This window comes from Leptonychotes weddellii, chromosome 15 (assembly GCF_054177405.1).
Source record: "Leptonychotes weddellii isolate Sample4059 chromosome 15, ASM5417740v2, whole genome shotgun sequence".
Taxonomy (NCBI): domain Eukaryota; kingdom Metazoa; phylum Chordata; class Mammalia; order Carnivora; family Phocidae; genus Leptonychotes; species Leptonychotes weddellii.
Window position 1 is genome coordinate 30,572,002 of NC_138383.1, and position 26,918 is coordinate 30,598,919.

At 39.4% G+C, this 26,918-nt stretch overlaps 1 protein-coding gene across 1 annotated transcript in view; it reads left to right on the forward strand.

Moving 5' to 3' along the window:
* Window positions 1–7,682: 7,682 nt before the first annotated feature.
* The window catches only part of USP32 (ubiquitin specific peptidase 32), a 155,559-nt gene continuing 136,323 nt past the window's right edge, over window positions 7,683–26,918 (forward strand). The window contains exon 1 of the mRNA XM_081805977.1: window positions 7,683–7,921. Coding sequence (XP_081662103.1) covers window positions 7,864–7,921 — 58 coding nt within the window. The 5' untranslated portion in view covers window positions 7,683–7,863. The remainder of the gene's footprint in view (window positions 7,922–26,918) is intronic.

The following is a 26,918-nucleotide window of genomic DNA, read 5'->3' on the forward strand; positions in this document are numbered from 1 at the left end:
TTTTTTTTTTTTAAAGATTTTATTTATTTATTTGAGAGAGAGAGAATGAGAGACAGAGAGCACGAGAGGGAGGAGGGTCAGAGGGAGAAGCAGACTCCCCGCCGAGCAGGGAGCCCGATGCGGGACTCGATCCCGGGACTCCAGGATCATGACCTGAGCCGAAGGCAGTCGCTTAACCGACTGAGCCACCCAGGCGCCCTACTCTTTCTTTCTTTCTTTTTCTTTCTTTCTTTCTTTCTTTCTTTCTTTCTTTCTTTCTTTCTTTCTTTCTTTCTTTCTTTCTTTCTTTCTTTCTTTCTTTCTTTCTTTCTTTCCTTCCTTCCTTCTTTTCTGTCTTTTCTTTCTTTTTTGAGTAAACTCCACACCCAGCCTGGGGCTCAAACTCACAACCCAGAGATCAAGAGTCATATGCTCTCCCAACTGAGCCAGCCAGGCGCTCCTCTGTCTTTTTAACCTTTCATCTCTTCTCTCACTTCAGTTCATTTTCAACACATCAAAGAGATCCATTTCAAGTGTATGACAGGTCTCTTCTCTATGCAAAATCCCTCAATGGCGTCCCATTTTCTAAATAGTAAGAGCCAAAGTCTTCAGGGAGGATGTACCTCCAACCACTTCCCTCAGTGTTCAGTCACACTTGCTCCTTACTGATCCTTATACCAGCCAGGATGCTCTTGCCTTGGTGCCTAGGATTTCCACAAGGTTTACTCCATTATCTCCTTTAGATTTTGGCTTAAAGATCACCTTTTTGCCCCTCTCTGACTATTCTATTTTTTTATTTTTTATTTTTATTATTTTTTTAAGATTTTATTTATTTATTTGACAGAGAGAGACACAGCAAGAGAGGGAACACAAGAAGGGGGAGTGGGAAAGGGAGAAGCAGGCTTCCCACCTAGCAGGGAGCCCGCTGTAGGGCTCGATGTGGGGCTCGATGTGGGGCTCGATCCCAGGACCCTGAGATCAGGACCTGAGCCGAAGACAGATGCTTAACGGCTGAGCCACCCAGGCGCCCCTGACTATTCTATTTTATTTTATTTTATTTATTTTATTTTTAAAGATTTTATTTATTTATTTGACAGAGAGAGACACAGCGAGAGAGGGAACACAAGCAGGGGGAATGGGAGAGGGAGAAGCAGGCTCCCTGCTAAGCAGGGAGCCCGATGTGGGGCTCGATCCCAGGACCCCGGGATCATGACCTGAGCCGAAGGCAGACGCTTAACGACTGAGCCACCCAGGCGCCCCTGACTATTCTATTTTAAATTACAGCCTTCATCTCAGCACTTCCTGTCTCCTTTCTCTGCAATTTTTCTCCACAGAACTTGTTACCAATGGACTCCATTATTTTATTTATTTTATTGTCTTTTGTTTTCCCTAAAAAGTAAATTTCGTAAGACCAGGAATTTTTCTTTGTTCAATTCCATATCTTCAGGACCTAGGATGATGCCTGCTACATACTAGGCACTTTGAACTTGCTGAAGGAGTGAATGAATGGCTGATTTCTTACTTGGTCCTTCAAGACTCCCATCCCCCAAGGCTTCCCTCCCTCCCCCACTCCTTTAATTTGGACTCTCCCTAGTCTCAGTTCCCATAACATACTATATTTGTCTTGATCATAGTACTTCCTAGAGGCTTTAAAAAGTATTCATCTTTGTGCTCCCTAGGGTTTAACACAGTCCCTTGTACACAGAAGATGCTTAATCAATTTTAAAATGAGCTATTTGCAACTTTCATACTAAATGTTGGGGCAGTGAGAAGATGTTAGACATGAGTGAGACACTTCTCAACTTCCTCTGTTTTTATATGAATTTCCTTCCTTTTTCAAAGAAATCCAGATTTGATGTCACCCCCACCCCCAGAATGCCAGTAAATAAATATAATTGCCAAAAAACCTTTGGCCAAATGCTATTTTATAGCCTTCAAATCCTTCTGGAAGAAAACATTGGGATTTTTAAAATTTTTTACTTGTTGGATCAGGACCGCCAAGCAAAAAGTTTTACCTAAACCTAGATCACAACTCACATACTGCATATCTAGCTTCACCTACTAACTCCTTTGAAGACTAATGATTTACTCCATCTTCACTCCCACTGTGAATGTCAGAGTTTTTGAATTTTATACCACAATTACTAGCTATTAAATACCTACATGTAGGCAGGTACGTCTCTATCAGAATTTTTGATTAACACACTTGATTTTTTAGAGCAGTTTTAGGTTCACAGCAAAACTGAACAGAAAGTACAGAGATTTCCCATATAGCCCCTCTCCCCATGTGTGCATAGTCTTCCCCATCAAAATAATAGTTATTAGTCGAAAGGAAGCTTGGAGTGAAGAAAGGGAGGACAATTAGACAAACAGCAAATTGGTAGTTAGTAAAAGGTGGAAAACAGAATAGAAGCATTATATTAATAGCCAGGTGAGAAAAAACTCAGCCTGACCTAAAAATAAAAAGATTTGAGCTGGCAAGAGAATGTACATTTCAAGAGATAATAAGATAATAGAACTTAAGAACTGGAAAAAGCCTGATTGAGTTTAAAGCCTTCATCTACTAGACAAATCAAAGTCTAAGGTATACAGCTAGAGTTGGCATTTCTCAAATATTTAACAAAGCATGTTAGTATGATAAGCTGGACTTCAGATGACTTGACAAAGCTATTTCGATCTGAGAAACTGAAGTAAGTCATATCTTATCTGTTCAGAACTGGATTCTGTGTTATTCTATGTTTTAACTGCTGATTAGAATTCAATTAATGTACTTAAACTTGTAGTTTCTATTTTGCTGGAAAAGACTGGCCTGTGAGTAAAATATAGTTGTCACATTAGAAGGCATAGAAGGAATAAGATGAGACGAGGCCTAAAAAGAAGCTGCTTGATTTTTCAGGAGCTAACAACAACAACAGTTACTGGTGAAACTGTCCACGGTACCCATTCCCTAACCTTGTAAACTATTAATTTGAAAGAGACATAAATACAACATCATTGCAGTTGGGGTGGAGGAGGGCAATTTGGAGTACTATAAAAGAGTAAACATTTACTCATAGGTTCAGTGGGTAAATTGCGAAGCATGGATTGTGGTAAGACAGAAAAAGACACCTTCTAAAGTAGGTCTAAGTTAAAGGCCCTCACTTTGAATGTTTTACTTCTTTCCCATTCTTAGTTTTAGCTTATGTATCTTGTGAGTCAGAAGCTCCTAGGGAAGAGGCACTGTTGAAATTTTGCCAAATTTAGGCACCTCTTAAAGAATGATAAACAGAAAGGAGAAACACCTTTAAATGCAGATGACAGAATGATATCTCTTAAAGATTTTATTTATTTATTTAACAGAGAGAGAGAGAACGCGCACAAGCTGGGGGAGCGGCAGGCAGAGAGAGAAGGCAGCTCCCCGCTCAGCAGGAAGCCTGATGTGGGATTTGATCCCAGGACTCTGGGATCATGACCTGAGCCAAAGGCAGACGCTTAACGGACTGAGCCACCCAGGCGTCCTGAGAATGACATCTCTTTAGTCATTCTTAAAATATTTTGTCCAGGTTTGTTTGTTTGTTTAAAAATTTATTTGAGAGAGAGGGAAAGTGAGAGAGCACGAGCAGAGTGGGAGCAGCAGAGGGAGAGGGAGAAGCAGACTCCCCGCTGAGCAGGGAGCCCAATGCAGGGCTTGATCCCAGGACCCTGGGATCATGACTCAAGCGGAAGGCAGATGCTCAAACAACTGAGCCACCAAGATGCCCCTTTGTCCAGGTTTAAAATGAAAATGAATTTCACGTCTAGAAAAGCAGGGATTCAGTTCTGTGTTGGTAAGATTTGTGATAGGTAGAGGGTAAAGACAAAAATCAGTTTAAATTGATATTAATGTTAGCAAGGTGAGAGGAAATTGGTTTTCTCAGAAACTCTTGATTAGAATGAAAATGGTCCAAATCTTTCTAGTAATTTGGCAACATCTACTATTAAAACTTAAAAGGTGCATAGTCTTAAGATTCTGCAGTTCAACTTCCAGAAAGTCCATCTACAGATATACTCACATTTGTAAAGAGGATATATGTACTAGGATGTTAATTGCAACAATGTTTGTGAATTAAAACCCTTGAAACTAATGTTCATCAACAGGTGATTGGTTAATTATACATTAAATACACAAAATTGGCACATTATGTATGTTAAAAAGAATAAGGTAAATCTACAAGCTGACATGAAAAGCAGTTTGAGCTATACTATTGATTGAAAAAGAAATTGCAAATTAGTATGTGGCTAAGAAAAAGGTGTGTAGTGGGTATAGTTACAGAAAACTGGAAGGATACATACCCCTAGGGAATAAGACTGGGTGAAGTAGAAAGTGTGACCTTTTACTTTATATACACTTTTTTTTACTGATGGAAAAACATTTTTTTTACATAGAATATATATAATTTTCATTAAAAATAACTTGAAGTGCTGAAAGTTACATTTTCATTTACTCTAAAATACCTATATTTTAAAAATATAACACAGTGACCACATCCTCGTATTTTGTCATTGTAAGGCAACAAGGGCATAATACTAGAAGAAAAATCCCAATTCTCTTACTGTATAGTCATGCTTCATACCCTGTTGGCCTCATTTTGTGGCAATCAAGTTATCCATAAATTAGGTGCTGTTGCATACCTTCTTTATGGTACTGACCTCCCTGTCTATGACCTAAGCCTCTTTGGCAAGTTCCAAAATGACTCTGCCCTATTCCTATGTTATTTCTCTGGGAGTACAAACTAAGGAACAATGTCATTTAGGTTGCTCAACTGGAAGTAGAAATTACATGCCAATCTCCCATGCTTTAAATCTTCATATGAACAACTCTTTCACAGGCATGTAATTATAGATAAAACAATGGTTCCCCAAGTGCAACCTAATGCTTAAAGTCAGGTGGCTGGCCAACTCTTCACGGATTAAGTGAAATATAATGAAAATGAACAAACTAAATGATTAATAGACTTCCTTTCAGCATGGCAAGTAGACTTTAGATTTTCTACATCATCAAACTTAAGTACTGTGTCAATTTTAAGTTATAGAAGGATGTTTAACATTTGACTGCCTGATACTGTGTAATACAAACCAAAAGGCAGGTTTTAATCCCAGCTTAACATTTAAAATTCCCATCAGACATAACTATCTTCTTCACTGCCTTCAATATGCTTAATTTAATTCAAAGGAGAAATACTATTTCTTAGTTTGCTATTTCAACTCACAATTTTGAGAAGTGTTTAATCCATGGTAAACTCTGATTGGATGAAAATTTTTATGGCCCTATGGGAATGCAGGCCTGAAACCAAGGAGGAAATTTAAAAATTCCTGTGTGTTAGTACTGCTCTAAATCTTTCATTACAAAGTTTATATTCTATTCTTTCCTCAGTATTTTATAAAATTTACTATTTCATGTGATAGGTTAAGTCCAACTCTAGTCCCACCTTTCAAAGGGGGCAAGTACTACAAAGAGCTAAAACAATTTGCTTCTAATTCCACTATAAGTCAAATGGGTAGATAATCACTCAGGTCTATCTTTTGCACACCAAGGTTACCTTTAGGTATTGATTATTTGGGACAGTAATAATGCTTAGGTATGTTGCAGTTGAACTCTTGAGGGTCTTTCCCCTACAGTTGAGCCCTTAAGATTCACTTCCCATTAATTATGATAATCTAACTGCAGGCTGAAGACGACAGAGTTGTTTTGTCTGGATACTTCTGTCTATACCAAACTAATGATCTGGAAACTAAAGGCTTTGAAGTATGTTCCCAACCCCCTTATTCATGGCCTTTTAGATTAAACTAATCGGAGGTCTTAAAATTAACTGCCTCATGGTGAACTGGAAAGGGCAGCACAGTGACTAATGCCATGCTGCTGATCTGGTCTGCCAGGAAATGTGAGTAGAGAAACAAGAGTATTGCCTTCTTTCTCTAGCAGGGCATATTATAATCTGTTGGCTTTAGGAACTAAAATCCTTTTGCTGGCTCTGAATTACCTAACTGGCACCTCCCGTCTAATCTAATCCAAATGGTTATTTTTCAAAGTTATTTCCTTATCCAAAAGCTTTACCTTGTGACTTTGAGGGTGAAGACTAACAGAAACAAATTAAATAGACTTAAAAAGCGAGGAATTGAATATTAAACAACTGCATATAGAATACATCTGTATATTGTGTGTGTGTGTGTATATATATGCAAAATACATTGTGTGTATATACACTTGTATGTGCATACACACACACACACGACTTTTGAACGAGACGGTCGGGGCACCAACCCTCCTGTATAGGCAAAAATCCTTGAATAACTCCTCCAAAACTTTACTACTGTTGATTAACCAGAGCCTTGCTAATAACTTAAAGTTAACACATACATTACATGCTATATGTTTTCTATACTGTATTCTTATAATAAAGTAAGTTAGAGGAAAGAAAATGTTAAGAAAACCATAAGGAAAATACACTTACAGTACCCTACTGTGTTTATGGGGAAAAAATCCACATACAAGAGGACCCCTGCAGGTCAAATCTGTGTTCAAGGGTCAGCTAAACCACATCTATTCATCTGTCCATTGATGGACACTTGGGTTATTTCTACATTTTGGCTATTGGGAATAATGTTCTATAAATATGGGTGTATAAATATGTGTCCCTGATTTCTTTTGGCAAGTGGAATCCCGGATCATACCATAAATCTGGGAAATTCTGACACATTCTACAACAGAGACAAACCTTGAGGATATTGTGCTAAGTCAAATAAGCCAGACAGGAAAGGAGAAATACTGTATGATTCCACTCATGAGGTACATAAAAATGGTTGTTAGTATTTTACCACAATAAAAAATAACTTTTTTGAAAAGTAAGAGGCTCCGTTGTAAATCTTGTAAGCCTCACATCTCTGGTGGGGTGCAACTCTTGGAGAGAAGCAAGCTAAGCCTTTTGCAGAGCAGCTTCTAGAGATTCTATAGAGGCAGGTTCAGAGCGGGAGGTGGGCTTGCGGACGTGTAAGGATATCTAGAGTCAACTGGGGTGTAGGGGGGAAACGGGATAACGTGAAAAGGAAGACATTCTAAACTTTTCACAAGGTTCATTTTCCTTAGGGATCTCCCCACCAGGATTAAGAATGCTTTCGTCACAGGAAATCCTTAAGGGTCTCTTTCCTTTCACAGCTCCCTCCCAGCCAAAAATTTCCATAACGTTAGGAGTTTCTCCCCTGCCCGCCCCTTTCTCTCACTGCACCCCTCAGACCCCGGTTCCCTAAAATTCCACCCAAGATGAGGCCTGTCCAAGGACACTCCAACCGCCAGTTGCTCCGGCCCCGCCCGCCAGACGCCAAAACGCGTCGGCGGGAGTCACGGCCCCGAGCGCCCCGGAAGTCGCCCCCTCAGGTGGGCGGAGACTCCCGGGCCTTGCGGCTTCGGATTGGCGGGAAGCTGCGGGATGATGCGTTACGCGCGGGATTCGGCCCCTCCCCTACGCTCCCGAGCGCGGAGAGCGTGGGGCGGGGCGGAGCGTGTGGTCCCTGGCGGCCATTACCCGGAACAATCCCCGGCCTCGGGTCAGGTGACCCTCGGCGGGGCTGGCGGGAGGGGGGAGGGGGAGGGAAGAGGGCGTGAAGAGGAAAGGGAAGGGAGGAGAGAGGAGAAGGGCGGAGTAGGAGGGAGGGGAAGGGGGCGGGGTGGGAGCGGGTCACGTGATTCGGCATGGAGGCGGTGGCGGCGGCCGGGAGGAGCTGCCGGGGCAGAAGCCGCACTTGTTAGTGTGGGGGGAGGAGGGGGCCGGGGGACGCCGACACCGTCACCCAGGGACGCCGAGTCGTGGGCGGGAGGGGGGGTGGGGGCGAGATCAGGCTCCGACCCCCGGCCGAGGGGATGAGGGGAGCATGGGCGCCAAGGAGTCACGGATCGGATTCCTCAGCTACGAGGAGGCGCTGAGGAGAGGTGAGGGGGGAGGGGTCTGGGCGAGCTGCGGGGGAGGCCAGCGACGGGCTGCCCCGAGGGTGGGTGACCGGGGAAGGGGAGGAGTGGTTGAGGGCGTGGGGCGCCAGAGGCGGAAGGGAAAGGAGGCCAGCGAATGGGGAATATTATTGGGGAGAAGGGTCGGGTGGGAGAAGTGTTTGGGAATGGGGACCGTATGGAGTGGGGAGAAGCTTTCCCAGAGAGAGGGGTGTCTGGTGCTGGTAGGGAAATGCCCGTGCTCTTTGGTGGCGTTGTTATCCTGGCTGTGTCCAGGGAAGTCCTCGCCCCCCTTTCTTGGGTGGCACCAGCCCTTCCAGCCCCCCTCATCCTTACTGCCATTTTCTCATATCACTCCTTCATAAAACCCGACAACATCCTGAGCTCGTACCCAACAGCCTTGGTTGCAAGGGAGAGGGGAGGCGGCTGCAAAGGCCTCTTCTCTTTTTGCTGCTGGAAGCCCCTTCCAATTGTGGAGTCTCCGCCTTTTCCGAGGGCCTTTGCCAGTCTCTAGGGGCTACCATCATCCACTTCTGCCACCCCCTCACCCTTTGAGCGACTGACTTTGATAAAAACGACCTGAAATTAAGTTGTATTTGAGGTGAGATGAGACTGGACAGCTGGTGTTGCCACAAGACCTTGTCTTGGGTTTCACCTCCTTAGACGCTGGCCAGAGCCTTACATTGCACTTGATCCCCAGTTCTCACCCCCTCCTCCCCGTAAAATGGCATTCGGAAATCCAGCATTCTGATATTGTGTTATAGCTCCCTTTAGAGACCGGCCTTGCTGCCAGTCCTAGCCTGCTGCTTATTGGCTCTGATGCACAGTGTGTTGTTAACAGCCCCAACCCCCTACCACTTACTCTGATACCGCTGTCCGTGATCACTACAGCACACGCTAACTGGAAGTGTCTGTTGCACAGTTTATGGCCAGAATGTGACTTAATTTTTCATGACTAGGATTTGAGTATGTGTGTGTGTGTATGTATGTATGCTTGTATTCTTGTCGACATTTAATGGATTTTCTTGGTAAGAAGTGAAACATTTAAGCAGGTTGGATGCTTGGCATTATTGTTAACAGGTTTCTAAGTCAAGAAACCAGCTATGCTCCAGGTGATGGTGTCAGTAGCTAAGGATACAAAATAAAAATTGGATTAAAAGACAGGCATTCAAAATGAGGATTTAGTAGTGAACTCTGTTCGTATGTAGGAAAAAAAGATAAATTCAGAGGGACATTACCAGAAAATAGGTACAGAATTTAGGTGTATTCATTGTGGCCTGGCCAGAATCACAAACATAAGCTTTTTCTTTTTTCTACCGAACAGTGTAATGATTGTTCTTACGGACAATCTCGCTTGAACTTTTTTCTCAATATGAGAAATATTCCAAATTCTTGATGTGTTTCCAGCTCTAGTAGGCTAGTCATTTCCGGGATGCTGTCGAGCCTGACAGGTCTGGCCTCAATTAGGCAATGGCTTACATGGCATGAAAGAGGACATCAGTCAAATTGGTTTACAGCTTCATGGTTCAGAAGTGTTCAGTTTCTTAAGTTTGTGGGTGATGTAGCTGGCATTAAAGGAATTCTAAAATTTACCTTTTATTAAACTCTACCTTGCTCACTCTCATATCAAACTAAGACTTCAGTACCTTTGTAAATATAAATGAAATTAATAGTTGGTGCATTTTTTTTTTAAAGATTTTATTTATTTATTTGACAGAGAGAGAGACAGCGAGAGCAGGAACACAAGCAGGGGGAGTGGGAGAGGGAGAAGCAGGCTTCCCGCAGAGCAGGGAGCCCGATGTGGGACTCGATCCCAGGACCCTGGGATCATGACCTGAGCCGAAGGCAGACGCTTAACGACTGAGCCACCCAGGCGCCCAGTAGTTGGTGCATTTTAAACTGATTTGATTGAAGGTCTTTGTTCAATTTATTACGAAGTGTTTGCCTGTTGAATTTTAAAATGAATATTTGAAGAGGTAGCAAAAATATTTGTTAAAACCTTTTTAAATTATTCTTTGAATAAATTTATGTTTTATTAGTTTTGCTTCAGAGGAAAATAGAAGCAAAAGAGAGAAGCACATTGATAAATAGTATTTCTAAATGTAAACCAGGAGCTTTTTTTAAAAAGTGGGTAATTCTTTTGAACATACTGTTTACTGTAGTAAATGTTGGACTTTATTTTTAAAGATTTTTATTTATTTATTTGAGAGAGAGAGCATGCACATGAGCGGGGGTGGGGGACTAGGGGCAGAGGTAGAGGGAGAAGCAGACTCCCCGTTGAGCAGGACCCTGAGATCACGACCCAAGCTAAAGATAGACGCTTAACCAACTAAGCCACCCAAGTGCCCCAAATGTTAGACCTTACTATAGAATTTCTTTCTTTCTTTTTAAAGATTTTATTTATTTATTTATTTATTAGAGCGCGAGACAGCATGAGGGGGGAAGGGGCAGAGGGAGAGGGAGAAGCAGACTTCCCGCTGAGCAGGGAGTCTGACTCGGCTTGATCCCTGGACCCTGGGATCATGACCTGAGCCAAAGGCAGAGGCTTAACCAACTGAGCCACCCAAGCGCTCCTACTATAGAATTTCTTTTACTAAGATTATAGAAAGAATTTATAAAGCTTTTGATAGAGCAGAAAAGTGGTTTGGGAACTTTTGAGGGGCATGTGAAGAATCTAAATAGGTACTGAAACCTCTGTCCGTATAGTCTTCCTTGTAAGGTGATTGGGAGTGTGGGTAGGGAGAGGATTGGACAGATACACTGTAGGTTATATGAATCACTATACAAGTGAAAAGCAAGCTTGATAAACTTCTGAAATACCCACTTGGCTTTAGTTAAAATTATTGAGCGGTAAATAATGCCTAACCATACTTAGGTAGTATTAAAAAAAATAGTCAACTGTATATTGCTGCAAACAAGGAATTGCAGGCAGTTTATCTTCTAAAATGGGGCCTTGGAAATGAAGTGTTATGTTAATGACAGATAATGCTCACTGGACCTAAGTGAAGGCCAGTCTAGTGACTTCTCATTTACATTGCGGAAGCTCTAGAAATTAGGAAGATTGGTTTTGCATGCTATTTTAGCTAGACTGTGTGTCAGTTATGTAAACATTAATAGTTTTCTGAAAGCATACCTTAAGATTTTTTTTAAGGTAGATGTATTAGTGGTAGCTTTTATTTTGGGCCTCTATCTATCTATCTAGTCTTGAATAGAACACAAATAGGCTGTTCCTTGAAGGCTTGACACTGTTTAGATTGCATGTATTTTCTGAAGTGTATCTACTGTATTTCATGGGTACTGAGAATTTAGCAGCTATGTTCATCTCTTCACTTCCTCTTGCATCTAAGTTTGTGGCTTGTGTATTCCTGAAAATATATTCTAAATGCTTGGAACATAGCATTAGAAAAAACATTGAATGAAAGATGAATTGCAGTTTAGAGTATTTCAGAACTCCAAGAAACCTTAAAAATCTCCAGTTCTTTATTCTTTCTTCCTGCTCCTCTCTCCTTTTCATCATTCTGGAAACAGAATTATAAGGCTTCCCCCCTGCCCCCCAAGACTTGGCTGAATTAAAATTGTCCTTAGCGTTTAAACTGTGTTAATAAAATAAAGTGGGTGAATTTCTTCTAATCCCTTTAAGAAGAATTTGGCACTTATATTAGACTGAGTAGTTGGGTGATGAAATATAGCATGTCAGAAATTATGCTGTGGTTTCACGTTTTTGAGTGCTCCTTTGCTCATTCATTCAGCAAATTTTTACTGAGTGCTGCCTGTGACTTAGGCACTGTTCAACAAAGATGACTAAGACCCACTCTAGGAGCATATAGGCTGGTCAGTCCACTGAAGTGTGTATACCCTCAAGGTGTATGCAGGACAATGCATGGGAGGTGGGAATAAAATAGTAAAACTTCTTTTTAAAGTTCTATTTTGTGTATGTTTGATAATGGACAATATTTTCAAAAAGTAGTATATATGTATATTATTTATAAATGATTAACATATAGTATGTTAAATGCTACAGTGCTATAGAAGGAAGTGCTATAGGGATGTAGAGTGTGTGTTGGTGTTAGGCCTGAAAATACCTAACACTACTCATTTCATAGTATGTGCTCAATAATTGTGTGTTAAAGAATTTAATTTCCTTATCTCTCTTTTTTTTTTTTTTAAAGATTTTATTTATTTGAGAGAGAGAGAATGAGAGAGAGCGAGTACATGAGAGGGGGGAGGGTCAGAGGGAGAAGCAGACTCCCTGCCGAGCAGGGAGCCTGATGTGGGACTCGATCCAGGGACTCCAGGATCATGACCTGAGCCGAAGGCAGTCGCTTAACCAACTGAGCCACCCAGGCGCCCTTAATTTCCTTATCTCTTAAAGGTTGTTGTCTTTGCTACTGGAATAATTAAGTGTGTAATAGTTGAAGATTCCAGTACTTTGCATTTTGCTTATTATCCACCAGCCCTCATATGCTCTAAAACATTGACTCCCCAACCAAGATTTTATTCACCAAGTTTCATAGTATTAATATTAAAATTACACTGATATTATACTATGATGTGATGTTAGCTGGTTTAGCATAATATATCATTGTATAAATGAAAATTTAATATCACTTGTTACCTTCTGGGATGCACTATTTTCTCTTATTAAAGCACTTATTTGCCTTTGTCTGAATTTATTAAATTTACCAGTGAGCTCTCTTGCATTAGGGTGGAATTACAGGTTTTGGTTAAGCCATTTGCAAGTGTACCTAACCAGCTGTTATTATATGTGAAGGAGAAAAATGGGGCAGTTTTAAGTTAGTCTGCTTATATGTAGTCACCTAAGTAATTACACAGGTGCTGTTGTTCATAATCTTCAGTTCGACACTCCATTTGGAGTGTCCATGACAAAGAGGAGATAAATATACCAATGAACCCTGAATTTGGGGAGGATGAACAGAATGAGGTGACATCACTTGATGGTTAATGGCCTCCCCATTTACCAAACTGGACAGCTGTTGTTTTTTTTTTCTTGTTCATTGTTTGTCTTTGTGCTTGGTTAGAGAGACTTCACAGTGACAGCATTCAGGATTGCCTTCCAGAAAGATGTGTAAGTACCTAGAGTTGGGAATGTGGTGACCAACCAATCGTGAGGTGATTTCTCTGGAGAAAGAGGTTTTTGGCACTCGATTATATGGTAGGTCACAGGAAAAGTTAGAGAAGTGATTATTCTTTTTTTTTTTTTTTTTAAAGATTTTATTTATTTATTTGACAGAGAGAGACACAGCGAGAGAGGGAACACAAGCAGGGGGAGTGGGAGAGGGAGAAGCAGGCTTCCCGCAGAGCAGGGAGCCCGATGTGGGGCTCGATCCCAGGACCCTGGGATCATGACCTGAGCCGAAGGCAATCGCCTAACCAACTGAGCCACCCAGGCGCCCGAGAAGTGATTATTCTTGCTGTGACTGTAGGAAATCTGTTTTTGGATTTGAAGAACTAGAGATTAATGCTGAGAGCTGGGATTAGAAGCTTTGATGTTAAACAGCTGCAGAGGTGGAGGGATTTTATTTATGAATTAAAAGTTGGTGGTTTGATTTGGGACAACATGGAGACTAGAGGGTATTATGCTAAATGAAACAAGTCAGACAAAGGCAAATACCATATGATTTCACTTATATGGAACCTTAAACAAAACGAATAAACCAACAGCAACAAAGAGCAACAGGCGCATAGATACAGGTTGCCAGAGAGGAGGAGGGTGGGGGAATGGGTGAAATAGGTGAAGGAGATTAAGAGATACAAACTCCAGTTATAAAATAATCAAGTCACAGGGATGGAAAGTACAGCACAGAGAATATAGTCAATAATATTGTAATAACTTTGTATGGTGGCAGATGCTAATTATACTAATCATGGTGAGCATTTTGTAACGTATGTAATTGTCAAATCACCTAAAAATATAATATTGTATGTCACCTATACTCCAATTAAAAAATTGGTTGATGGTCTGATAATGGTATTGAGAAGACTTGAAATGGAACTCAGAGTTCTTTTCATACCATATCCAAAAAGCATGGCTTCTCTGTTCAGGGCTTGTTGATGCTTCTCCTTTTACCCTTTGGGCTTCATGATAAATGTGTTTAAATTGAGCCAATCTAAGGGTACCTAGCTGGCTCAGTCCTAGGAGCATTGACTCTTGATCTTGGGGTTGTAAGTTCGAAGCCCACGTTGGGTGTAGATTACTTAAATAAATAAATAAACAAAATCTGCTTTTAAAAAGATAAATAAATTGAGCCACTCCACCTCTTTCTGTATGCTAATAAATTCTCTTGTTCCTCTTATCTAAAAATAAAGATCTCTTGGAAGTCAAAGGTGGATAGTTAATTACTGACAAAAGCCTGATCAAACTAGTAGTTATAGATTTACTGTTAAAAGTTAGAGATCTATTAGAAGACCTATCTCTTCAAAGATGAAGACCTTCCTTTAACACCCTTCTTTATTAGAGATTTAGTGTTCATTAACATAAGGCTCTTTTTATTTCAGGGAAATCTCAAGTTTATCACTATCTTGTAAATAAGGTTCAGAAAAATTGATATATCAAGACCTTGCTATAACATGGTTCTTGGAATCTTTGATACTGGACTGCATTAAAAGAAAACTGGGCTAAAGTTAAGTTTTACAGGGGTGCCTGGGTGACTCAGTCAGTTACGCGTCTGCCTTCAGCTCAGGTCATAATACTGGGGTCCTGGGATCGAGCCCTGCATCGGGCTCTCTGCTCAGCAGGGAGCCTGCTTCTCCCTCTTCCTCTGCCTGCCGCTCCCCCTGTTTCTACTCTCTCTCCCTCTCTCTGTCAAATAAATAAATAAAATCTTAAAAATAAAATAAAATGAAGTTTTACAGAGAAATTCTCCAGCTTCTCTTTCATTTCCATAAAGAAGTTAGATTGTTGGGACGCCTGCGTGGCTCAGTCGTTAAGCGTCTGCCTTCGGCTCAGGTCATGATCCCAGGGTCCTGGGATCGAGTCCCGCATCGGGCTCCTTGCTCCGCGGGGAGCCTGCTTCTCCCTCTCCCACTCCCTCTGCTTGTGCTCTCTCTCTCTGACAAATAAATCTTAAAAAAAAAAAAAAAATTTTTAAAAGAAGTTAGATTGTTTCAGCATTGTAGCCCTTGAGGGAAAAGCCTTTTAAGGTTTGCTGTGGTTTCTTGCCTTTTTCTAATGACTGGTGACTCTAAAGAGATCCTATTATGAAAAGGACCCTTCTATCCAAGTAGTCCTCCCCTAGTCTTTTTTCCACCTAATAAATGGTACCACTATTGTAACATAGTTGCTAAAACCAAGAGTCTCTAGACTTCCTCAGTTCTTTCTTTTCTTTCGCCATCTGACCTATCTTCTTTTTTTTTAAAAGATTTTAAGATTTTATTTTAAAAAGATTTTGTTTATCTATCTGACAGAGACACAGCGAGAGAGGGAATGCAAGCAGGGGGAGAAGCAGGCTTCCCGCGGAGCAGGGAGCCTGATGTGGGGCTCGATCCCAGAACCCTGGGATCATGACCCGAGCCGAAGGCAGACACTTAACGACTGAGCCACCCAGGCGCCCCTGACCTATCTTCTTATCCCAGTTTGAATCTGTCATCTAGTCCTGTTAGTTTGGTATCCAGTTCAGTCTGTTAACTTCTATTCATGTTCACTGCTACTACTCTAGTCCCAGCTGCCATCATCCCTTGCTAAGATACTATGCAGTGGTTTTCTGGTTTCACACAGCCTCAGCCAGTGTAATCCTAAAATTCAAATCAGATCCTGTTACTCCTTTCCTCTCAGCCTGGAAATGCTGCCTACAAATTTTCACAGGTCTGGTTCATTTTTCATACCTAAAGTATGAGCTCTGATGGCCTCGTGAGGCTTTCTTTTACTATCTTATATGAAGTGGTCTGTCAGTATTGCACTATTCTGTATGGTTCATTCATAGCCTTTATCATAATATATAATTAACATGTTTATTGTCAGACATGATGATGAATCTCCAGTGCCAGGATAAGTGCAGTGCCGGGTATATTTTAAGTGCTAAGTAAATATTGGATGGCTGGGTGAATGTATAAATGTATAAATGATAGAAGATTTAGAGAACTTGCATAATGTTTGTAAGGTTGGAGGGTAAAGAATCGAGTACTGATAGGGATTGAGTAAATTAAGTGATATATTGATCTCAAGATTTCTTTTCCTTTAATCAACTTAGGAAAATGTACTAAACGTTTTGAATGATAGTTAAAAATATAAGAGCCTTAAGTATAGTATGTGATTTTGTTTGTTCAGATATTTAAATTTAGATACCTAATTAAATTCCTGAGTAGACATTAAGAGACTAGTATGGCATTAAGTATTATGTTCATGAACACTTGAGAATGTCTTTTGGTAAAATATAATATTTAATAATTTTGCCCATGAAATGATTTATTTTTACAGTGATTTTCATCTGTGATGACAAGTAGCATCCTACTGCCAAATGTAAGGTTAGAGTTGCAAACTTTTTTGCTTAACATGTACAGTGTTACTTCGGAAGCTGAGAATAAAATTAACATCAATATAGAATGTTTTCATTGGTTCTAAATATAGGTCCAGGTGATGTAAAAATAAATTTTAGAGGCACCTGGCTGGTTCAGTTGGTAGAACATGTGACTGTTGAACTCGGGGTCATGAGCTCGAGCCCCACATTGGGCATAGAGCTCACTAAAGAATAAATAAATAAAATACATAAATATTACCTTTTTTTTTTTTGGTCCAAGGTTCTTTTTGTCTTGTATTCCATGGCTAATGATCCTCACTCCCACCTTCTTTTCTTATTCTTTTAGTTTTAATTTTTATCACAGTGATATATGTGCATAATTTAGAATCGAATGGTTCTACAGGGTTTGTTATGAAAACAAGCACTGTTTTCCTCTCTCCCTTTCCAGTTTTCCTCTGCTAACTGTCCAGTATTTTTAATACTTTAAATTTATTAATTTGGTCGTTACATTATATCTCCAAATAATACATTTGTAGTGATACTTTTTTTTTTCCATTTAAGGAATATTTATTGGCATCCCACTATTAAAGATTAGGATTTAGCTCTTTATTTCACTGCTACCCATCCTCCAAATACACACATGTGCTCCTTCTATAGTCCCATTTCCTCATCTTGGTATATGGTTTTTTGTTGTTGTTTTTTTAAGATTTTATTAATTTATTTGTCAGAGAGCGCGAACACAAGCAGAGCAGCAGGCAGAGGGAGAGGGAGAAGCAGGCTCTCCGCTGAGCAGGGAGCCTGATGCGGGACTCGATCCCAGGACTCTGGGATCATGACCTGAGCCGAAGGCAGACACTTAACCAACTGAGCCACCCAGGCGCCCTGGTATATGTATTTTAAAATTTTGGTTAGATCATTGTTCAGTATTTACATAATTAGGTCTTTATAAAATGCTTTTCACAGCTAAGCAGTTTAATATAGTAGGATTACTTTTCCTTTCTTGTATACTTGATTTCCTCCTAAATATTTCCTGTAATAATTGCCTTCTATTTTATTTGCTTAGGTTTCTATTTACTGTAATTCAAGCCCCAAAGATCCCACCCAGTTGTTAAATCTATCCGTGTGTGTGTGTGTGTGTGTGTGTTTGAGAGAGAGAGATAGTGAGAGAGAGCATGAGCAGGGAGGGGAGGGAGAAGCAGGCTCCCGACCTGGGGCTCGATCGCAGGACCCTGGGATCATAACCTGAGCTGAGGGCAGATGCTTAACCGACTGAGGCACTCAGGCGCCCCAAGTCTATCTATATGTTAATATATATCAGGTGTTCACTCAGTTCATTATATTGAAAAATTTTCTTGGAGCCTTTTGGCCTGCTCCGATCTGTACCTACTGCCCTTGTGCTCGAAGCATAGCTGCCGTCCTGGGATCTTCTTTCGCCATTATCCTGGAGATTTCCTTCACTGTTTTGTGTTGGATCCCCTGTTTTCTGTATCCCTTGTTTCCTCTTTCTTGACTTACTGTGTTATTTTGTTGGAATTCATCCTCTGGTAAGCTTCCTGAAGAAGGGTGCTTGGGAGGTAAAGCTTTACGACCTTTATTCTTAAGCTGGTGCTTTCTTACTTTAAATTAATTCTTGTATCTCTGTTTTTCTACTCGTCAGTTTCCAAGAGGCTCTGTTTTTTACCAAGTAATTATTCAGAAGTTCCTTTTTAGTAATTCTTATACTTGATCTCTGGTCATGTGGGTCTTAATTTAAGCTTTAGGGCAGTTTCATTGCATGGTCAGTTAGAAACTGGGGTAGGAGGAAGACATTGCCATAGAATGCAGTTTTCCTGATCATGTACCACTAGGCTATAAAACTCCATGAGGGTGGGGGCATGTCTGTTTTGTTCACTGCTATATTTCTAGCAACTCCATGTTTTTTGCCTTTTGTTAGCTACTCAATACAACCAGATTAAACTTTTAGAGAAAACTTGGTTCAGGATATATGTTTGTGTGCTCATGGGTGTATGCCCTGAGGCTTAAAACTCATATTTTTATATCTGTGTACATATATTTAAATGCATCTTTTGCCTTTAAAAAATTGTTAGTTGCATTAAAATATTGTGTCATTTTTGACTCTGCTTTAAAGTTGGTTTTGGGATCTATTGGTGAGCTGCTGTGGTAGGAAGCTGTGGTGGGATTAGAACAATTGTTTGATTAATAAATTTGGTTTAGAGATTTTTAGTTTATGCAAGCATCCATAAATGAAATCTTTCACTGTGTTTAGTTTTATAGATCAGAAGTTATTCTTTGTCAGAGATGCTGAGGTAAGAATACCTCTTTACAGCTAATTATGGAAGGACAAGAAATTGCTCATTCTTTATAGGCTTAGAGGTATAGTAAGGAGTAATCAATGGTGGAAGCATTTTTTATTGTCACATCACTGCTACCATATAGATATAAATTGAAGTTGACAGAAGATTGCCAAGCAAATATATTTAACCGACTGAGCCACCCAGGTACCCGCCAAGCAAATATATTTAAATAAAGAAATAGGATATCAACTGAATGAACACTTGGCAGTAAATAACATCTTATAGAAAAGTGTTTCATTTTGAGCGGAGCATATTTTTTTTTATATTATTTCAGTAGAGTCCCAAACTAAATGCAACTTATTTTTCCACAGATCTGCTTATATATTGCATGTGTGTGATTTACCCATGGGCCCAAGCCAGAAACCTGGTTATCAGTTGAGGCTCTTTCTTTTCTCTGTTCACATTTGATCGATCACAGTGTCCCTTTGGTGCTACCTTATTATCTTTTGTTTTTTCTCCATCTTTAAAGTCATTGTCTTAGAAAAGGACTTCATCTGTCCTCTGGACTATTATTAGTCTCCTACCTTTTCAGTCCATTCTTTATATTTCCACCAGAATAACCATTCTGAAGTATACGTCTGTTATTTTATTCATCAGTGGAAGGTACCCAACACCCTGTGGTTTAAAGTCAGTCTTTAGTGTTAGGAAGCGCAGGTAGTTTCTGTGATTTGGCCCCTGCCTGAACACTCTGTGCCTTTGAAATGCTGCTTCCCAGATCTTGGAATACCTTCCTTTATTACTTACACTCACTAAAGTGCACAAATGATGCTATATAGCTTGATGAAATTTTAGCTATGTACCCAAGCAACCACTATGCAAAACCAAGATAGAGAACATTTCCAGCACTCCAGTAGGCTCTCTCTTGCCCTCTCCAGGTTGATACTGCCCCTCAGAGGTAACCACTGTTCTGACTTCTATCCCTATAGATTAGTTTCACCTATTTTTGAGTCTTGTATAAATAAAATCGTAGAATATTTACTTTGTGTGTGTGTGCATGGTGAACTCATTTTTTTTTAAATGAGATTGTGAACTCATTTTTAAGACCAAATTTTAAGCCTTTTCTTTATGAAGTAAATTCCTGAAAAGATTACTAGTGTCTTGAAATTAGGGCAAGTGTATTGTTTTTATTTCCAGAAGCTAGTGTAGTGACTGGCAATGAAGTACATGCTTATTGATGAATTGACAGGCATCCTGATCCCTGAACTGTCTGCCTCACTGGATCCTCATCCATCAAAACTAAGCCCAGGCATCAGGTCCTCTCATTAGTCTTCCCTGATATCGCTCCTACTTTTCCTCCCCCTTTCTGCCCTAACGCTTTTATCGGAGTGGTTATCCCACTGCATTATAGCTGCTAGTTTAATTGCCTGTCTACTTTATGTGAGTTCTGAAATCCTCGAGAGTAACTCTGGGGCCTAGAAGGTAATTGGCAGGGCTTATTAAAATGTTGATTGAATGGATGGGACAACTTATAGTAATAATCTGGTAAATTGTATCTTTACAGGATAAATTATAGTTGTTTCATGACATTTATACAAATATTCCAAATGTTCCAGGAATATAAATATTTAAAATTTGGGTTAAAAAAATACCTGCTGGCCCTAAACTAAAATTACCTGAATCCATGAAGCACTCAGTAGAAAATATGAAGGAGAAAGGAAACACAATCTTATATGCAATGACTTTAGATTTGTAATTTGTTAAAATTAGCAGCTTTGATTAAATTTAGTGCTGACATTTTGCAGGTGAGCCTTGATTTGACTGGTTTTGAGACAGTCAAATTTTTCATAAATAGCAAATACTTGTTGGTGTGAATAGGAAAACATGGTAAAATCATGGCAAAATTCCATGCAATTTTTGAAACTTTTTTCAAATAATTTATGTAATTTAATATGTACTTATAAATTTTTTTTTTTTTCCCAGAGAGAGAGTGCACAAGGGCGCATGAGGGGGCTTGGGGGAGTGGGGAAGGGGCAGAGGGAGAGGGAGAGAGAGAGAATCTGAAGCAGGCCCATGCCCAGCATGGAGCCAGACGGGGGCTCAATCTTAGAACCCTGAGATCGTGACCTTAGCCAAAATCAAGAGTTGGACGCTTAACTGACTGAGCCACCCAGGTGCCCCTCTACTTAAAATGTTTTAATCTCTTAAATGTGGGCCAATTGGTTTACTCTCTTCATTTCGTATTTCTGTGATTTCACTTATGTGGAGTGACTTTTTCTCTACCTTCATCTATTCTAATAATTTTATATTGTACAAAGTGTTGAGTGGGCAAAATGAAGCTAGATTATGAAGGGTTCATTTTCATTTGATTTTACTCATCTTTCTGGACTTCTAGATTTTGCCTAGATCTTCTCTGGAACATTCCTGGACTATAGAGCACTTATCTTCTTTGAATTCCTATGACTCTTAATTTGTATCCTCGGTATTTGAATATTTTTATATACATATGGTATTGGTATTGTTTTATGTGTATTAATTTAATCTCCCCACTCAATTTTAAGTTTCTTGAGGAGGAATCTTTTTTTTTTTTTAAACCACTCCGCATTGTTTTAAGTACAAATAGGTGTTCAGTTTATGCTTGATGGTGGAGAGAAACCAAATGGTTACAGTCATTGGTGCCTTTATATAATTGTGATGTGTTGCTTTTTAAAATCAAGTTATCTTATTTAGTTTTAAGATACATCTTTTAACTTCCATTTTCATGTTTTCTTCTGAGTGTTTAACATGTGGCTCGTATCTCAAACTCCCAGTTTGCAAGTTTATAGGAGTGTGACTGAAAGTTAAAATAATGGGTCCAAGAGAACTGCACAGCATGGCAGTTCTATACATGCTAGGAGAATTTTTTTTTTTTTTTTTTTTTTGCTAGGAGAATTTATTAGACAGTTATAGGTTGCAAAGGAATTTAGGAGACTTTTGCTTATCTTATGTATTTGTGTCAGTTTGAAGATTTGAGAATGCACCCAAGATGATGACTACTTATCAGTATCTCTTGTGATTCTAATATTAACAAATATAAGTAAATATGCTTTTTCTCATATATATGAGAGAGAAAGCAAAAATTGCACTAAATTACGATTTCTGATTGTAATAGGAATATCGCCTTATGATCAGTATTGTATTTTCAACTGTATGTGTTAGGATTATTGTAAAGGACTTATGAAATATTTCATGTGAATTTTTGTCTGATCTTCACAAGCTTAGGTACGTACATAGTTTTATTTTCTGGCTTTAGCAGTTTATTATTGTGGTTAAATTATACATAAGATGAAATTTATTCTTTGAACCATTTTAATTTATTTTAGTTTCCTTAAGATTTTACTTTTAAGTAATCTCTATACCCAGCGTGGGGCTCGAACTCACAACCCCGAGATCATGAGTTTCATGCTGTACTGACTGATCCAGCCAGGTGCCCCTGAACCATTTTAAATTGTATAATGCAGTGTCATTAAATACATTCATAATGTTGTGCAGTCATCACCAATATTCATTTCCAGAACTTGTTCATCATCCCAAATAGAAATTGCGTAGTCCCTGAATAACTCCCCATTTTCCCTTCCCCCCAGTCCCTGGTAATCTCCATTCTACTTTTTGTCTCTGAATGTGCCTATTTTACGTACGTCCTATAAGTAGAATCATGCAATATTTATCCTTTCATGTCTTTTTCCATTTAGCAAAGTATTTTCAAGGTTCATCCATGTTGTAGCATGTAGTAGAATTTCATTCCTTCTTATGGCTGAATAATGTGTGTATACCACATTTTGTTTATCCATTCATCTGTTAATGGACATTTGGATTGTTTTCACCTTTTTGCTATTGTGAATAATGCTGCTATGGATATTGATGTACAAAGATCTGAGTCCCTGCTTTCAGTTCTTTTGAATGTATACCTAGGAGTAGACTTGCTGGGTCATATGGTAACTTGATGTTTAACAGTTTGAGGAACTACCAAGTTGTTTTGCAAAGTGGCTGCACTATTTTACACTACTATCAGTCATGTATGAGGGTTATGATTTTTCCACATCCTTGACTACACTTGTTGTTATCTTTCTTAAGCCATCTTAGTGGTTGTGAAATAGTATCTCATTGTAGTTTTGATTTGTGTTTCCTTAATGGCTAGTGATGTTGAGCATGTTTTCCTGTGCTCGAGTATATAAAAGTTATGTTTTCACTATACTGTAGTCTTTTAAGTGTAAAATAGCATTATGTCTAAAAAAGCAATATATGTACCTTAATTTAAAAAATACTTTATTTTTTAAAGATTTATTTCTTTATTTTAGAGAGAGAGTGTGTGTGTATGAGTGTGTGAGCGAGTGGGGGAGGGGCAGAGGGAGACAATCTTTAAGCAGACTCCCTGCTGAGTGTGGAGCCTGGCATGGGGCTCGATCCCATGACCCATGAAATCATGACCTGAGCTGAAACCAAGAGTCAGACGCTTAACTGACTGAGTCATCCAGGTGCCATTCAAAACACTTTATTTTTTAAAAGTTGCTAACCATCATCCGAGCTCTCAGTGAGTCTGAATCTTTTTGCTGGGTGGAGGGTCTTGCCTTGGTGTTGATTGCTGCAGACTCTTCAGGATGGTGGTTGCTAAAGGTTGGGGTGGGTGTGGCAATTTCTTAAAATAAGACTACAGTGAAGTTTGCTGTATTGATTGAGTCTTCCTTTCACAAACAATTTTTCTGTAGCATGTGATGCTGTTTGATAGCATTTTACTTGCAGTAGAGCTTTCAAAATTGGAAGTCAGTCTTCTCAAACCTTGCTGCTGCTTTATCAACTAAGTTTATATTCTAAATCCTTTGTTGTCATTTCAGCAATCTTTTTTTTATAATTTATTATTATTTTTTTAATAATCTCTACAGCCAGTGTGGGACTCAAACTCATGACCCTGAAATCAAGAGTTGCATGCTCTTCTGACCGAGCCAGCCACGTACCCCTCAACAGTCTTCATAGCATCTTTACGAGGAATAGATTCCATCTCAAGAAACCACTTTCTTTGCTCATTAATAAAGATTAACTCCTCACCTATTAAACTTTTATCATGAGATTGCAGCAATTCAGTTACATCTTCAGGCTCCACTTCTGATTCTAGTTCTCCTGCTGTTTCCACCACATCTGTGGTTTCTCCACTGAACTCTTGAATCCCTCAAAGTCATCCATGAAGGTTGAAATCAACTTTTTCCAAACTCCTGTTAATGTTGATATTTTGACCCGTTCCCATGAATCACAAATGTTCTTAATGGCATCTAGAATGATGAATCCTTTCCAGAAGGTTTTCAATTTACTTTGCCCAGATCCGTCAGAGAAATCACTTTCTATGGCAGCTATAGTCTTACAAAATGTATTTCTTTTTTTTCTTTAATTTATTTCTTTTTTTAGAGAGAATGAGAGCATGAGCGGGGAGGGGCAGAGGGAGAGAGAGAATCTTAAGCAGGCTCCATGCCCAGCATTCAGAGCCTGACATGGGGCTTGAGATCATGACCTGAGTCAAAGTCAAGAGTCGGATGCTTAACCAACTGAGCCACCTAGGTGCCCCTATTTTTTATTTTTAAAGTAAACTCTGCCTCCAATGTGGGGCTTAAACTCAGGACCCCAAGATCAGGCACCCCATGAAATGTATTTCTTAAAGAAAAAGATTTGAAAGTTGAAATTACTTCTTGATATGTGGGCTGCAGAATAAATGTTGTATTAGCAGGCATGGAAACAACATTAATCTCCTCCATCTCCATCAGTTCTCTTAGGTGACCAAGTGCATTATCAATGAGCATCCATATTTTGAAAGGAATCTTTTTATCTGAGCAATAGATCTCAACAGTGGGCTTAAAATATTCAGTAAATCATGTTGTAGGGACACCTGGGTGGCTCAGTCAGTTAAGCGGCTGCCTTCGGCTCAGGTCATGATCCCAGTGTCCTGGGATCATGTCCTGCATGGGGCTCCCTGCTCAGCGGGGAGTCTGCTTCTCCCTCTGCCTCTGCCGGCTGCTCCCTCTGCTTGTGCTCTCTCTGTCAAATAAATAAAATCTTTAGAAAAAAAAAGAAAAAACAATCATGTTGTAAACAGATGTGTTGTAATCCAGGCTTTGTTCCATTTGTACAGCACAGGCAGTAGGTTTGATTTAGCATTAATTCTTAAGGACCCTGGGACTTTCAGAATGGTAAAATAGCATTGACTTCAACTTAAAGTCCCCACCTGCATTAGCCCCTAACAAGAGAGGCAGCCTGTCTTTTGAAGCTTTGATGTGAGGCATTGACTTCTCTTTAGCTATGAAAGTCCTAGATGACCTCTTTTTCCAATATAATGTTTCATCTACATTGAAAATCTTGTTTAGTGTAGGCACCTTCATTAATTAAGCTACATCTTCTGGATAACTTGCTGCTTTACCTTGCACTTTTATGTTATGGAGACAGCTTCTTTCCTTAAACCTCATGAACCAACCTCTGCTAGCTTCAGTCTTTTCTTCTAGAGCTTCCTTACCTCTCTCAGTCTTCATAGAATTGAAGAGAATTAGAGTCTTACTCTGGATTAGATTTTGGCTTAAGGGAATGTTGTGGCTGGTTTGATCTATCCAGACCATTAAAACTTTCTCTGTATCAGCAATAAGACTGTTTCACCTTCTTGTCATTTGTGTGTTCACTAGAATAGTGCTTTTAACTTCCTTCAAGAACTTTTCATTTGCATTTTGCATTTCATTTGCATTACATTTCATTCACCATTTTGGCTAACTGGTGCAAGAGGCCTGGCTTTTGGCCTGTCTTAGCTTTTGACATGCCTTTGAAGATTAATCACTAAGCTTAATCATTTCTAGTTTTTGACTTAAAGTGAGAGATGTGGGGCTCTTCCTTTCACCTGAACGCTTGAGGCTATTGTAGGGTTATTAATTGGCCTGATTTCAATATTGTTGTTTCTCAGGGAATAGGGAGACCCGAGGAGAGGAAGAAAGACCAGGGAGTGGCCAGCTGGTGGAGCAGTCAGAACATACACAACATTTATCAATTAAGTTTGCTGTCTTATATGGGCGTGGTTCGTGGTGCCCCAAAGTAATTACAATAGTAACATCAAGGATCACTGATCATTGAGCACCGTAACAAATATAACAATAATGAAAGAGTTTGAAATATTCTGAGAATTACCAAGTGTGACATAGAGACAGAAATGAGCAAATGCTGTTGAAAAAATTGTACCAGTAGAGTTGCCGAAAACCTTCCAATTTATAAAAAACACAGTATCTGCAAAGTGCAGAAAAGTGAGGTGCAATAAAATGAGGTTATGCTTGTATTCTGGATACCTTATCAGTTAGGTGATTTGCAATTATTTTCTCCCTTTCTGTGGGGTGTTTTTCATGTTCTTGATACTGTCTTTTGATGCTCAAAAGCTTTTAATTTTCATGATATCAGGTAGTTTTGAACTTAATGTTTTAGACTGTGCAGAGATAAAACCCACAAAACTCTGAAAGATTGACCTCATAGTTGCAGAAAACCATGGTAGAAAGAACCCTACTTCCTATACCCAAAAGACCCCCTCCTCCCCAAATAAAGAGAATGCTTTAGAAATAATTTTCCAAATAATCCACACAGTTCATAGATAAATAAAAAGCAAACAGTTCTTAAAAGCAGTGCTGTCTGTAATGAAAGCAGAGGAAAGCCAGCTTTATTATCAAATCTTAGCCAGGGTGCAAAGTCAGGCTATTCTTTGAGGAATATCAAAATTGGCCTCTATTACTGCAAACACATACACAAATAGTAGCAGGTGGTCTCTTCCGTAAGAATGAGAAATGCCTGTGTCTTCTTGAATTCTAAAAATTGAATGTTTGTTAACCCAAGTACTGTGGAGGCCTAAGGCTTACGTGTTATATATGCTACTGGAGTAGAGACTATATGATTGCTACTTAGTGATGCAATGACATTTATATGTTTTAAAATCTTTTGTTTTAGTAGGCACTCTTTTAAAGAAAGGTCTGCCTATGTTTTTTCAACTTACTGTCTGGGGGCAGGTTCTTAAAAGTTAACATATCTTAATGGACATATATAGATAAATAGGTGAGTTTAAGGGGGTGATAAATACTGGCTGTAAGAGGTTTCTTTTTAGCTATGTAATCCCTTAGATGTAGTCCTTTGCATATCAAAATTTTATTACAGCAATGTTCTGTGCTTTTTTTTTTT